This window comes from Euprymna scolopes, chromosome 24 (assembly GCF_053919585.1).
Source record: "Euprymna scolopes isolate OS-2025 chromosome 24, ASM5391958v1, whole genome shotgun sequence".
In the NCBI taxonomy this organism is placed as follows: Eukaryota; Metazoa; Mollusca; class Cephalopoda; order Sepiida; family Sepiolidae; genus Euprymna; species Euprymna scolopes.
This window is the reverse complement of record NC_136505.1, coordinates 81,428,329-81,444,480: the sequence shown is the minus strand read 5'-3', so window position 1 is coordinate 81,444,480 and position 16,152 is coordinate 81,428,329. Positions and strand designations below refer to the sequence as shown.

The following is a 16,152-nucleotide window of genomic DNA, read 5'->3' as shown; positions in this document are numbered from 1 at the left end:
AAACGTTTACAGGAAACACAAAATTGTTTCCATATATATTTATATATACGTATATATTTTTGTTGCACAGATTTTGCCTACCAAAATCCACCTAGAGTTTTTGGTCTACGGACATAAAATTTCATATATAAGGTGTTTGAATCCATGCAAAACTTTATATTTGGGTTTTAGCCTGGAAAGATCCGTGCAAAAGTGTGAAAATTAAAAAAAAATGGAATTTGCCAGGTGAAGGTCGAATGCCGCCATTACGAATGCATAATGTAGTTAATATTGGTTCATGTTTTAATTTTTAGCCTTGCAGTAAACATGTTTTCATAGCCCAGTCATTTATGGCAGAGGCAAAATAAATCGTGAGCTGAAGGTTTTGGTTTCGATTCTCAATGGTGGCGCATGAGTCTTTTTTTTTTTTTTAATCATTATTATATATTGCATCCAATCTATCTATCTATCTACATCTATAAAAGTGTAAATGTCTGTCTGTCTTTTCTCTATGGTAATTAAGGAAGACTATTATACAGAAATATATTACTTTACATATTCACACTTTTTAATATATACATATGCACATAACCTTATGGACAGTATATAGGGCCCGAGCAAAGCCGGGCGGAACTGCTAGTATATATATATAAATATATATGATATATATATATGATATATATATATGATATATATATATGATATATATATATGATATATATATATAATATATATATGATATATATAATATATATATATATGGTATATATATATGATATAGATATATATATATATATGATATATATGATATAGATATATATATATATATATGATATATATGATATATATATATGATATAGATATATATATATATGATATATATATATGATATATATATATGATATATATATATGATATATATATATGATATATATATGATATATATATGATATATGATATATATATGATATATGATATGATATATATATGATATATATATGATATATATATCATATGTATATATGATATATATATCATATATATATATGATATGATATATATGATATGATATATATGATATATATATCATATATATATGATATATATGATATATATATATATATGACTTATATATATATATATATTTTATATATATATATTATATATATATGACTTATATATATATATATGACTTATATATATATATATATATGACTTATATACGACTGATACATATATATATGACTGATGCATATATATATGACTGATATATATATGACATATATATATATATGACTTATATATATATATGACTTATATATATATATGACATATATATATATATATATGACTTATATATATATATGACTTTTATATATATATATGACTTATATATATATATATATATATGACATATATATATATATATATGACATATATATATATGACTTATATATACATATATATATGACTTATATATATCACTTATATATACATATATATGAGTTATATATATATATATATATGACTTATATATACACATATATGAGTTATATATATATATATGACTTATATATACACATATATGAGTTATATATATATATATATGAGTTATATATATATATGACTTATATATATATGACTTATATATACATATATATGAGTTATATATATATGACTTATATATACACATATATGAGTTATATATATATGACTTATATATATATATATATATGACTTATATATATATATATGACTTATATATACATATATATGAGTTATATATATATATGACTTATATATATATGACTTATATATACATATATGAGTTATATATACATATGACTTTTATATACATATATAAGAGTTATATATATATGACTTATATATACATATATATTAGTTATATATATATATGACTTATATATACGTATATATGTTATATATATATGACTTATATATACATATATATGAGTTATATATATATTTATGAATTATATATACATATATGAGTTATAGATATATGACTTATATATACATATATATGAGTTATAGATATATTTATGACTTATATATACATATATATGAGTTATATATATATTTATGACTTATATATACATATATGACTTATATATATATAAGAGTTATATATATATGACTTATATTCACATATATATGAGTTATATATATATGAGTTATATATACATATATATGAGTTATATATATATGAGTTTTATGTATATATGACTTATATATATATATATATATATATGACTTATATATATATATGACTTATATATATATATATATATGAGAGTTATGTATATATATGAGAGTTATATATATATATATATATATATATATATATATGAGAGTTATATATATATGAGTTATATATATATATATGAGATATGTATATATATATGAGTTATATATATGTATATATATGAGTTATATAAATATATATATGGATATATTGATTATATATATATATATGAGTTATGTATATATATATATATATGTATATATATGAGTTATGTATATATATATATATGTATATATATGAGTTATGTATATATATATATATATGAGTTTTATATATGTATATATATGAGTTTTATATATGTATATATATGAGTTATATATATGTATATATATGAGTTATATATATGTATATATATGAGTTATATATATATATATATATGTATATGAGTTATAAATATATATATGTATATATGAGTTATAAATATATATATGTATATATGAGTTATATATATATATATATATATATATGAGTTATGTATATATATATATATATATATGGTTATGTATGGTTATGTATATATATATTTATATATATATATATATGATACATAGAAAATATCTCACAAAACGAAAATTTTGACAGGGAGAAACCTAATCCTTTGTGGAACATATTTTCTAACCAAATCGTTTGAATGATGTCTTAACCATGTTCTTGTTTTTCTGAGAGTTGGGATTGTGGCCATTCGAATTTAGAGTTTGGACGGCAGCGGCAGGGTTACAAATTTTATCCATCTCATTTTTTCTTTTCAATGTGTTATGGAGCACCTTGCTTTGAAGCACCGAAAGTTACCTGTCACAATCCAACATTTTAGCGCAATATAATTCTTTTAAAAATTGTGTTCTCAATTATTAAAAACAATTCCTTTAAAACAGATGTTAATAGTATGGTTACTTTTATAGTGAATTAATAGAAATTAAAGCTTTATTTAAATACCTTACACATTTAAAATATCATGGATTTAAGTAAAAAGATACATAAAATTTGACTTCTGGCATAATCAGAAAGCGCACATAAATTAACAGAAAAGTATCCAGTTCCATAAGAATAGCTTAAATAAATGGTGGAGAAATTATTGTATTTCTTAAAATGATCAGGCTCGTGTTTTTACTCACATTTTTAAAGGATTATGAAAGAAAAATGTGTTATAAAAAACACAAATTTCGGCACTTTAATTTCTCATAACTTTTGAACCGAGTTTATATTTACATATTTTAAATAGTTTTGAGCTTTTACACAACCATATGCATTCAACTTGATAAAATAACAATTAGTTAAAAAGAAAAAAAATCAATTCATGTGAAAATTCTGTGAAAAGGTGAGAGAAAATTGATTTTCAATCAAAGAATGTAAAAATCAATTAAGCATTTCGTTTTGATTTAAAACAGGAAATTCTTGCTTAATTTATTACTTTTCTATTATACTTATGAATAATGTAGAATTAAGATTTACTATTTTACTCTATAATTTTCATGCATTCTTATAGTCTGTACAAACATGTAAATTAGATGCAAAATAAAGCAATTAAAAAGATCGGAAGTTGTTTCAAGCAAAAAATGCTGTAAATATAAGAACTGAAGTGTAAATAATGCAAATAATCCTCTTAAAAATCTGAAACACTTTTTGTTGATGGCCATTATTATTATTATATTATTTCATTCGTTTTACTTGGATGATTGTCTCAATCATGTTTTTATCTTTCAGAACTATCCCTGACCAAACAGGACAAAAACTGAAATGGATAGAATCTCCACAAACTGTTCTGGTGCTAAAAAAATCCTTTGGTGACAACATGTCAGAACCTTTTGTTGATGTTTTGATGTGGCTTATCTGTGTAAGTTAAACTTTTCAACGTTTTTATTTGACGTGTCCATTTGCTGCTGCTGCTTGTTTTTATGAGTTAGAAATGAGTTAAAAAATTTTTTTTTTTTTTTTTTTTTACAATCGCAGCCATAAAGAAATGATTTAAATATGTGCATACAATCTTAGAACAATTAATGACTTTAGTTCATATTGTTTTGTGGCATGGTCCCTGACCTTGGTTTAGTCATTTTGGAGTACAATAGTATCTTGGGGTGTTGCTGAGAACTACACCAACACTTTGTTATAAATTGTGTATAAATATTGTTTTAGCGAAGGAATAAAATGAAGAATATATACAGGCATGCATATAGAAATGGAAATATATGAAACAAGAAAGAATAGAAAAGTTACCAGTTAACAATTTGTACATACGTATGTAAGTATTTGCCAGCATAGCATTATGTATGTGTGTGCGTTTTAACTTGTTCTTGTTAGTGCGTGCATAGCTGTGAGTAGCAATTTTTTTCTGTTCGCCTGTGTAAAAATGTGTGCACAAGATGAAGAAAGTTAAGTCCTCTTTTTTTTTTTTTTTTTCTTTTGCCAATTTGCCTCCCTCAACCAAAAGCAGTGGGTGGGGGTGAGCAAAGAAGTTTCTAAGTTCACGTTAGCTTATTAATTCCACATATATGTGTTACTTTTGAGATTTGATACGATTTTCATTGGTTGAAAATACTTTGAATTAACATGTTTATGTAAAGCTTGTTTTTATAAGTGACTAAGAAAGCAGATTCTTCAATGAAATGGGAAAGGAAAGACAGTTGTAAGTAAAGCTATTTACTTTTTAGCGTTTGAAGTGCATTGTGGTCTTACTACAGTTTAATTATAATGCTGTGTGATGTGTTTTCAATGTTATCATGAAGTTATTCTTAATATAATAATAAAAATGTGCTCAGTATTCGGGGATAGAGGATCATTATAGTTAAGTAAACAAATGTAAACTTTACAAATTTAATTTCAGATAATTCAATAAAGTCTAGAATAGAATATTAAAAAATCTTTTAAATCTCTGTTTGTTTGTTTTTCAAAGAAACAAATCTTCTCATCAAAATGAAACCTAATTATTTAACCAAAGATTTGATTTCAGTTGTTTATTTGAAAAAGGTTATCAGTCGTGTTTGAAATTTTAAGTTAGAAAAACAAGAACTGAACCTGAAAGATTTTTGTAATAGTAAATCCATGATTATATTGTGAGATAGCAAAGTGCATCCATTGCAACATTAAATCAGAAATTGTCAAAAATAAGTATTCCTTCAAACCATTTCTTATAGCGTGTCATTTCGAATGCACTTTTCATCAACAATGTTATCTTTACTATCTGCTTAGTTATGATGATTTCGTTTAGTAAGTCCTTTCCAGTATATATGGAAACCTGGTTTTTTATATTGCTCTTTTTTTACCTCCAAAGATGGAAGCAAGAGAGCAGTTTTTACAAAAAATATTTAAGATGTTAAAAGTCAAAATGAATATGACAAAAAAAATACTCTCCCTCCTTTTTTTGTGTGCATGTTTTGTTGCTTGTTATTTCTCTAACTTGTTGACCAAATAAGTTGATCCGCTATGCATCAGACTAATCTATATACATATATAGATGTGTAACTTGACGTCTTTGTGTCTGGTTCCACCCCACGTGTTCTTTGATCATGGAAGGCTGGAAGTGAATGCCCAATAATTTGGTTCAAATTGACCGTAGGGTACAATCAAGTTATCAAAATGAAGTATTAATAAATGCAACATTTGATCAGTTTATTTATGAAACGTCCATACAATTTGTCCAGGAAGGTGTTATTTCGTATACTAGTATTAAAAATTCCAATAAATTTTTCTGTTTGTGTTGGGATCGAAAATTTCTAAGTCCTTTAGTCTGGGTTTCAATTCTTTGTGTGATGGTCTCTCCACACAGCATAGGTTCCAGTGAAATTAGCTTCTCTTGCGACGAGAGTGAAAATCTCTGGCTTATATGGAAATCAGCCCCAAACTAGCATGGAGTCAGACCAATGTCGTTGGATTTAGTTAATTCCTTAGATTTTTCACCATTTCCTCTCAATCTAATCTTTCTTTAATCACTTGTGGCCTATACAATCCTCATTAGTCTGTGTGCTCATCCTAACAAGTTTGAGAATAACTTCTCCATATGCTGTAAGGATATTTCTAGCTTCCACTCTGATCCATTCTTTAGATCTATCAAATTCTTACCTTGGCATAGGCTCCAAAAATATCTCATTCAGGTTTTGGTCAACTTATAAAATTCATACAACTTGATTTTTTTTATTGTTAGCCACAATCTCTTATAAACTTGATAATTTTATTTACCACCATTATTCCTTCAAATATATCTTCATCAATAGCTGTCACCTATAGACATTTCTCATTTAATTCAACTTTTGACAATTTCATTATCTATTTTTTTACAATTTGATTCGTTTGGGGATTCTTTCTTTTCTTTCCATTAAAATATTGCTGGTCAATTTTTGAGTTTACTGTGAATTTTTATATAACTACCATATATTTCATTTCTGATAGCCAACCCCCACCCATAATTTGATGTACTCTAGTAATAAATGTCAAAGTTGTGAAAAATATTCTTATTATACTTAGAAAAACTTTTAGAATTCTTCAAGTAAATATTATTTTCTCTCATTTTTGCTTCAATTATTTTCTTTTTTTTTATATTTTAAATATTATTTTCCTTCTGATCTCGATCACCATTTTCTCTTATTTGTCACAGTGTCACATTTAATATAAAATTATGTTGACCGGTTTTAACTTGGACCTAAAGAGCATTAAGCTTACAAATCAAACTTTGACTCTGACTAGCAAATAAATAAAATACAAAAATGAATGAATGCAATGCAGTTTGAGTTTTGTATAGTTAAGTATGTCATAATCCGTGATTTCGTTTAGTGCATACAGGAGCATATAATAAGTGGTATAAAATGATGAAATACAAATGTTTTTCCAAGCCTTTGATATCAAACAATGTTAATGTTTTACCGACGGTCTTACTATTGTGTTGATATTTTGACCTCAAATGAAACTAATAGAATGAAGAAAATATTAAAACAATGTTTCCTTTCTTCTTCCAATTCTCAACATAATATTTTAAATTTTAAGCACATTTGAGCAAGAACAAAAACTGTTGACAGAAGTAATTAATTCTCTGCATAAAATGAGTGTCTTTTTGTTGTTCAAGTATGCTTAAATTGCTTAAATGTATATCAATATTGTATTGGATATCAATATTGTATTGGATATCAATATTGTATTGGATATCAATATTCTATTGGATATAAATATTCTATTGGATATAAATATTCTATTGGATATAAATATTCTATTGGATATAAATATTCTATTGGATATAAATAGATATAAATATTCTATTGGATATAAATATTCTATTGGATATAAATAGATATAAATATTCTATTGGATATAAATATTCTATTGGATATAAATAGATATAAATATTCTATTGGATATAAATAGATATAAATATTCTATTGGATATAAATAGATATAAATATTCTATTGGATATAAATAGATATAAATATTCTATTGGATATAAATAGATATAAATATTCTATTGGATATAAATATTCTATTGGATATAAATAGACATAAATTTGCTATAAAAGGGTTGTGCATTGCATTTTTTTCAACACAATTCTACAAATAAGATTTTTGATTTAAAGTGATAATACATATTTTAAAATTATAGTATTTTGAAGATCTATGTGCATCTAGAAAGAATAGTGAAAGGGTGCAGAAAAAGTAGACCATAAGATGGCATGATAACTTATGTTTCTGGATTTCCAGATTAATCAGTTAGTTAAACAAAAAGAGATGGAAATCTTGGATACAGTTAATCTATATCTATAAATATAAAAGCGAAAATGTATGTATGTTTGTGTGTTCACTTTTTCTGTATGTCTACAAAAGGCTTTTTTCAGAGAAGCGGTCGCTCGCCTAACAACTTTTTAAAACTTTTTATATCGCATATAAATCGAGTTAACAACGAAGCTCGCCTGTCTATTTAATTTGCTCGACTTTGGGAAGATAAATATTCAACATTTGTCGCTCGCCGCATGTGGGTTAGTCTTTTTCCTATAACATCTTGGGAAGCGTTCCCACAGTAAATGAAATACTATCCCGCAGTCAAACTTGACCTCATTAACTCATTAAAATGGGCACATGCCAAATCCAAGTAATTAAATAAATTCAAATGTGTTTCCGTTAGCATCTCGCGGTGGGGCAATGGTTAACGTCGCACGTTTTTTTTTTCACACTTTAATTTACAACTTTGCCTCAAGGGTTCGGGTTCGATCCTCATACTTACTTACCAAAACATTTTTTTTTTACCCCCCCCCCTCGGAGTTTCCACACGCACCTCCAAACACCCGAGCAACGCCGGGTACCCCTCGCTAGTATATATATAAAAGTGAAAGTGTCTGTGTACATTTTTCACCATAATAACTCTGTCAATTTTCAGTCTACAGACTCGAAATTTGATATACAGGGTACTGAGATTTGGGAAAATCTTTGTAATTCGTTTTTGGCCAGAAATTTGGCTGTTAAGGGGTCAAAGTTCAACGATTTAACCTTTGAGAACTCTACCAAACTCCTCCGACAATTTTGGGTCTAAACACTTGAAATTTTAGATATAAGTTCCTTGGACATGGATCTAACTTAATAACTTGATTTAAGCCCAAAACAATAAATGTTCAGGGGTTATAATAGGGGTCAAAGTTTAAAAAATTTGACCTCTGCAGTCTCTACCAAATTACTCAGACAATTTCTGGTCGAAACATTTGAAATTTGACATAAAGGGTATTCAGAGATAGGGCAAGCTTTTTAATCGGTTTGGGTCGAAAATTTTTAGTTACCAATATATAAATGTATATATGTTTGCATGTCTGCCTAAAACTTTCGACAGAGACGATAGATTTTAGCAAGATTAGTATCGTTTTGACGTCGACCTTTCAGATGACAAATATCGAAAAATTGGCTAAAAACATATCTTCACCGGGCACTTTTCTACAGGAGGGAGGGTCGCTTTTTTCACCAATATTTTTGAAAGTCATCCTCTCCTTTCGATTGTCTAGCCTTAATTTAAACATAAGTCACTTCCGGTTTGGCGGTGGTTGTAACAGCAAAGATGTCAGGGTTTTTTCCCATTCTTTTCCTCCATTGTGGTACGTGTTCAAGCCTGCCTTCCTACTACCACTGTTTTTGTTTTTTTTTTTTTTTTTGCTCAACATGCACATCCAAACACCTAGGCAACGCCGGGCTGAAATGCTAGTATACAATAAATTCTATAGTATGTGGAGAAAATGTTTGATTATTATAAAAAGAAATTGAAATTGCTATGAAATATCAATTACTTTCAAAATTGCTCCAAGTTTAATCCTCTATTTTATTACCCGGACATAAAATTCAAACAAAACCTAACTTAATCAACATGTCTGTCTGCTTCTTTACATATTTGAAGGTGGGGACAGCTTCTAGAGGCAAGTGGCAGATAATTAAGTCTTTTCAGTATATTAAATTCCTTCTGCAATTTTGCAGAAATATCCTGATATACTGATTGGAGATGTTTTGGATTTTCCAGCCTGTAAGGGATCCACTGCAATATCATCCATATTGTATCATATTGTATGCCAACCAGTTCCATGATTTCTTCAGGAATTTCAGGAATACATTCTTTTGAATTACTTTTGTTGACTGCATCATGTTTAGTGTTTTTTTTCTCTACAAATATAGATGACAATTTCAAAAGTTAGTTCGCGTCCCTCCACTTCAAAATTCACTGTTCCTAACTGTCCACTAACAATGCCTTTCATCCACTATGATCTGATCTGCAATTACACATCAGAATTAATTTGTTGACTTTGAATTCTTAAAATAAGGGTCATATCAGGTTTCATTTAATAAGGCTATTCTTAATTCCCATATCATTTTATTTGAAGAAGTCCTAGCTGCTGTTTAAGGAATTGTTTTAAAACTGAATAAGAATCTTTTTTTATTTTTTTATTTTACATGGAAAATTGATTGCCCGGGCAACATCCATATTTTAATTGAAGAAAGGAATGAATGAATGAATATATAAAGTAAATATGAATAAACAAGAGGAATCCGTATTTCTTTTAAATTAAGAATTTTTTGTGAATATCTAGTTGAAAAACATTAATATTTAAAAATGTAATGATAAAAAACCGTACCATATTGTGAGAACACTTTATGCATACATTCAAACGTTCTTTTGCATGTGGTTTTCATTTCTATAATGACTTTTTCATTTCTATAATGACTTTTTCATTTCTATAATGACTTTTTCATTTCTATAATGACTTTTTCATTTCTATAATCACTTTTTCATTTCTATAATGACTTTTTCATTTCTATAATGACTTTTTCATTTCTATAATGACTTTTTCATTTCTATAATGACTTTTTCATTTCTATAATGACTTTTTCATTTCTATAATGACTTTTTCATTTCTATAATGACTTTTTCATTTCTATAATGACTTTTTCATTTCTATAATGACTTTTTCATTTCTATAATGACTTTTTCATTTCTATAATGACTTTTTCATTTCTATAATGACTTTTTCATTTCTATAATGACTTTTTCATTTCTATAATGACTTTTTCATTTCTATAATGACTTTTTCATTTCTATAATGACTTTTTCATTTCTATAATGACTTTTTCATTTCTATAATGACTTTTTCATTTCTATAATGACTTTTTCATTTCTATAATGACTTTTTCATTTCTATAATGACTTTTTCATTTCTATAATGACTTTTTCATTTCTATAATGACTTTTTCATTTCTATAATGACTTTTTCATTTCTATAATGACTTTTTCATTTCTATAATGACTTTTTCATTTCTATAATGACTTTTTCATTTCTATAATGACTTTTTCATTTCTATAACGACTTTTTCATTTCTATAACGACTTTTTCATTTCTATAATGACTTTTTCATTTCTATAATGACTTTTTCATTTCTATAATGACTTTTTCATTTCTATAATGACTTTTTCATTTCTATAATGACTTTTTCATTTCTATAATGACTTTTTCATTTCTATAATGACTTTCATTTCTATAATGACTTTTTCATTTCTATAACGACTTTTTCATTTCTATAATGACTTTTTCATTTCTATAATGACTTTTTCATTTCTATAACGACTTTTTCATTTCTATAATGACTTTTTCATTTCTATAATCACTTTTTCATTTCTATAATGACTTTTTCATTTCTATAATGACTTTTTCATTTCTATAATGACTTTTTCATTTCTATAATGACTTTCATTTCTATAATGACTTTTTCATTTCTATAACGACTTTTTCATTTCTATAATGACTTTTTCATTTCTATAATCACTTTTTCATTTCTATAATCACTTTTTCATTTCTATAATGACTTTTTCATTTCTATAATGACTTTTTCATTTCTATAACGACTTTTTCATTTCTATAATGACTTTTTCATTTCTATAATGACTTTTTCATTTCTATAATGACTTTTTCATTTCTATAATGACTTTTTCATTTCTATAATGACTTTTTCATTTCTATAATGACTTTTTCATTTCTATAATGACTTTTTCATTTCTATAATGACTTTCATTTCTATAATGACTTTTTCATTTCTATAACGACTTTTTCATTTCTATAATGACTTTTTCATTTCTATAATGACTTTTTCATTTCTATAACGACTTTTTCATTTCTATAATGACTTTTTCATTTCTATAATGACTTTTTCATTTCTATAATGACTTTTTCATTTCTATAATGACTTTCATTTCTATAATGACTTTTTCATTTCTATAATGACTTTTTCATTTCTATAATGACTTTTTCATTTCTATAACGACATTTTCATTTCTATAATGACTTTTTCATTTCTATAATCACTTTTTCATTTCTATAATCACTTTTTCATTTCTATAATCACTTTTTCATTTCTATAATGACTTTTTCATTTCTATAATGACTTTTTCATTTCTATAATGACTTTTTCATTTCTATAATGACTTTCATTTCTATAATGACTTTTGCATTTCTATAACGACTTTTTCATTTCTATAACGACTTTTTCATTTCTATAATGACTTTTTCATTTCTATAATGACTTTTTCATTTCTATAATGACTTTTTCATTTCTATAATGACTTTTTCATTTCTATAATGACTTTTTCATTTCTATAACGACTTTTTCATTTCTATAACGACTTTTTCATTTCTATAACGACTTTTTCATTTCTATAATGACTTTTTCATTTCTATAATGACTTTTTCATTTCTATAATGACTTTTTCATTTCTATAATGACTTTTTCATTTCTATAATGACTTTCATTTCTATAATGACTTTTTCATTTCTATAATGACTTTTTCATTTCTATAATGACTTTTTCATTTCTATAATGACTTTTTCATTTCTATAATGACTTTTTCATTTCTATAATGACTTTCATTTCTATAATGACTTTTTCATTTCTATAATGACTTTTTCATTTCTATAATGACTTTTTCATTTCTATAATGACTTTTTCATTTCTATAATGACTTTTTCATTTCTATAATGACTTTTTCATTTCTATAATGACTTTTTCATTTCTATAATGACTTTTTCATTTCTATAATGACTTTTTCATTTCTATAATGACTTTTTCATTTCTATAATGACTTTTTCATTTCTATAACGACTTTTTCATTTCTATAATGACTTTTTCATTTCTATAATGACTTTTTCATTTCTATAACGACTTTTTCATTTCTATAATGACTTTTTCATTTCTATAATGACTTTTTCATTTCTATAATCACTTTTTCATTTCTATAATCACTTTTTCATTTCTATAATGACTTTTTCATTTCTATAATGACTTTTTCATTTCTATAACGACTTTTTCATTTCTATAATGACTTTTTCATTTCTATAATGACTTTTTCATTTCTATAACGACTTTTTCATTTCTATAACGACTTTTTCATTTCTATAATGACTTTTTCATTTCTATAATCACTTTTTCATTTCTATAATGACTTTTTCATTTCTATAATCACTTTTTCATTTCTATAATGACTTTTTCATTTCTATAATGACTTTTTCATTTCTATAATGACTTTTTCATTTCTATAATGACTTTTTCATTTCTATAATGACTTTTTCATTTCTATAATGACTTTTTCATTTCTATAATGACTTTTTCATTTCTATAACGACTTTTTCATTTCTATAACGACTTTTTCATTTCTATAATGACTTTTTCATTTCTATAATGACTTTTTCATTTCTATAATGACTTTTTCATTTCTATAATGACTTTTTCATTTCTATAATGACTTTTTCATTTCTATAATGACTTTCATTTCTATAATGACTTTTTCATTTCTATAACGACTTTTTCATTTCTATAATGACTTTTTCATTTCTATAATGACTTTTTCATTTCTATAACGACTTTTTCATTTCTATAATGACTTTTTCATTTCTATAATCACTTTTTCATTTCTATAATGACTTTTTCATTTCTATAATGACTTTCATTTCTATAATGACTTTTTCATTTCTATAACGACTTTTTCATTTCTATAACGACTTTTTCATTTCTATAATGACTTTTTCATTTCTATAATGACTTTTTCATTTCTATAATGACTTTTTCATTTCTATAATGACTTTTTCATTTCTATAATGACTTTCATTTCTATAATGACTTTTTCATTTCTATAACGACTTTTTCATTTCTATAACGACTTTTTCATTTCTATAATGACTTTTTCATTTCTATAATGACTTTTTCATTTCTATAATCACTTTTTCATTTCTATAATCACTTTTTCATTTCTATAATGACTTTCATTTCTATAATGACTTTCATTTCTATAATGACTTTTTCATTTCTATAATGACTTTTTCATTTCTATAATGACTTTTTCATTTCTATAATGACTTTAAGTAAACAAAACATTAAAAGAAAAAATAGAAAAATGTTCTAATTTGAAAAACTAATGAATTTTATGTCTATCTTTTTTTCAACACATTTTAATATATACAAACAGAGCAAAATTGTTGTTTGACCAAAATTATTTCCTTTTAAGGTATTTGGTTTTAATGCTAGAAAGTGCGACTATTGTGTGATTTTGTACTTGTATCCATCACTTGGTAGGAAATTCAGAAGTGTTACTCTGAAAGTGGTTGGACATTGTTCGAAAGTACTCTCCTTTTGAGAGTAGTTTCAAAACTCTAATTATTAGGATTTTCTGATTGAATCAACCAATTGTCAGACAAATGCCGAAGAACCAAATAAACTTGTGTATATTCCAGTTGTATCTGCACATTTTTGTTTTGGAAAAGTTTGTTGTAAAATAGTTTGCTCAGAGTGAAAAAACATAAATTTCAAAAAAATAATAGAATTTACATTTTTGATTTATTAAATTATTAAAACTTTAAAATATGAAAATTTTCATAAATATTCCTGGACTTAATAAAATGAGTTGAACCATTTTAGATGTGGGATCATTCATGAATGTGAATATTATAAATATATTTTGAAGACTATTTTTATACATTTTATTTTTTTTATTTAAAAATGTATTTTCCCTGTTGATATATTGGTCACAATAAGTTGTTTGTGTTGCCATATATCAAAATGTTGGAAATATTAAAATCCCTGCATAGACTGGCTTTTTGTAACTAAGAAGGCAAAAGCTTTGACCAATGGGATACATTTCTTTTTATAAAATACAGATTATTCAATATTTACACAAAATATAGATATCTCCATCTTAATGTGTTCCATATAGATGTGCTTATTTAATCCATTTTTCCCTTTTTATTTTTTGTCCAATACATGCGGTTAGATTTGCAAGTTATAAGTAAGGCTGGATTTGTGGATAAGGCTCTTTTTTTATTTTTTTTTTTTTACTAATGAGCCATCCTTATTAAGGATAGGGGATAATGAGATGATTGACAGTTTAATAATGAAACTTAATTCGATTTGATGTGTAATTTATTCTTCCAATCTGAGATAATGATTTTTAAGAATATTTTGAAATGATTAAACTTGATTCCATATTCCAGTTTTATTTGTTGCCATTTTTATTATTCTTTCGGCATTGTACTGGTCTTCGTCAAATGTCTTCCAAAAGGCACTTGAAGAATATCAGTCTTTGAAATTCATTTATAGTACAGTTTCATACATACTTTAAATAAATAATAAAAAATGCAAAGTGCCACTTGGATGTAGGGGGTTACTATTTGAGATAATATTTGCAGAGAAACTATGTGGGAACTTGTGCAACAAGATGTCTGTTCACATTACACTTGAACTTCTGCATGTCAGTACAGTCAAGGAAGCAGGGACCTAAGAGGGAATTTCAAGGTATAGCAGTTGGAGGGAAGAAACTATTTGAGTAAAAGGCTTTCTGGCATCTAGAGATCTCTACAATGTAGGGGTGGGATTTTGCTGCTTGTCAGATTAGTCAGGGAGTATTTAAAAAAAGAGGGTATAAAGGATTGGAGTGTGTCAGAGCACTTTCCATTAAAATACTTGTAAAATATGCACAGGGATGCAACATTTCATTGATGGGACAGAGATTGGAGTTTGGTTGACAGTGCGGGGCCTATTGGGTTGGCGAGTCTTTTTTGAATCCTGTCTAGGAGTGAGATACTAGTAGGCAAGGAGTTTTTACAAAGAGCTTTTAGGTAATATATCATTAGCTATGTCTATCAGTAATTCAGAAAGTTTCTTTTAATTATTAGAGGAAGAAAGCTTAGTCTTAGCACTTAGCAGCATTGAATGTTATTATCCATTTATGCGCCTATTTCACAACAGACCGGAGATCTTTCTCTAAGGTTTCAGCCATTTCCTTAGAATCTTCCCTCATGTCTGTTATAGAGTATAGTGTCATCAGCAAATATATTCCTTTCAGAGATAATTTTATCAACAAAGG

The 16,152-nt window shown here is 25.7% G+C and overlaps 1 protein-coding gene across 2 annotated transcripts in view; it reads left to right on the top strand.

Annotated features, from left to right (window-relative positions):
- The window catches only part of LOC145246800 (NAD kinase-like), a 292,478-nt gene that overhangs the window by 205,700 nt on the left and 70,626 nt on the right, over positions 1-16,152 (top strand). For both annotated transcript variants that reach the window (XM_080108599.1, XM_080108600.1), the window contains one exon: positions 4,007-4,136. In XM_080108599.1, coding sequence (XP_079964725.1) covers positions 4,007-4,136 — 130 coding nt within the window. The remainder of the gene's footprint in view (positions 1-4,006; positions 4,137-16,152) is intronic.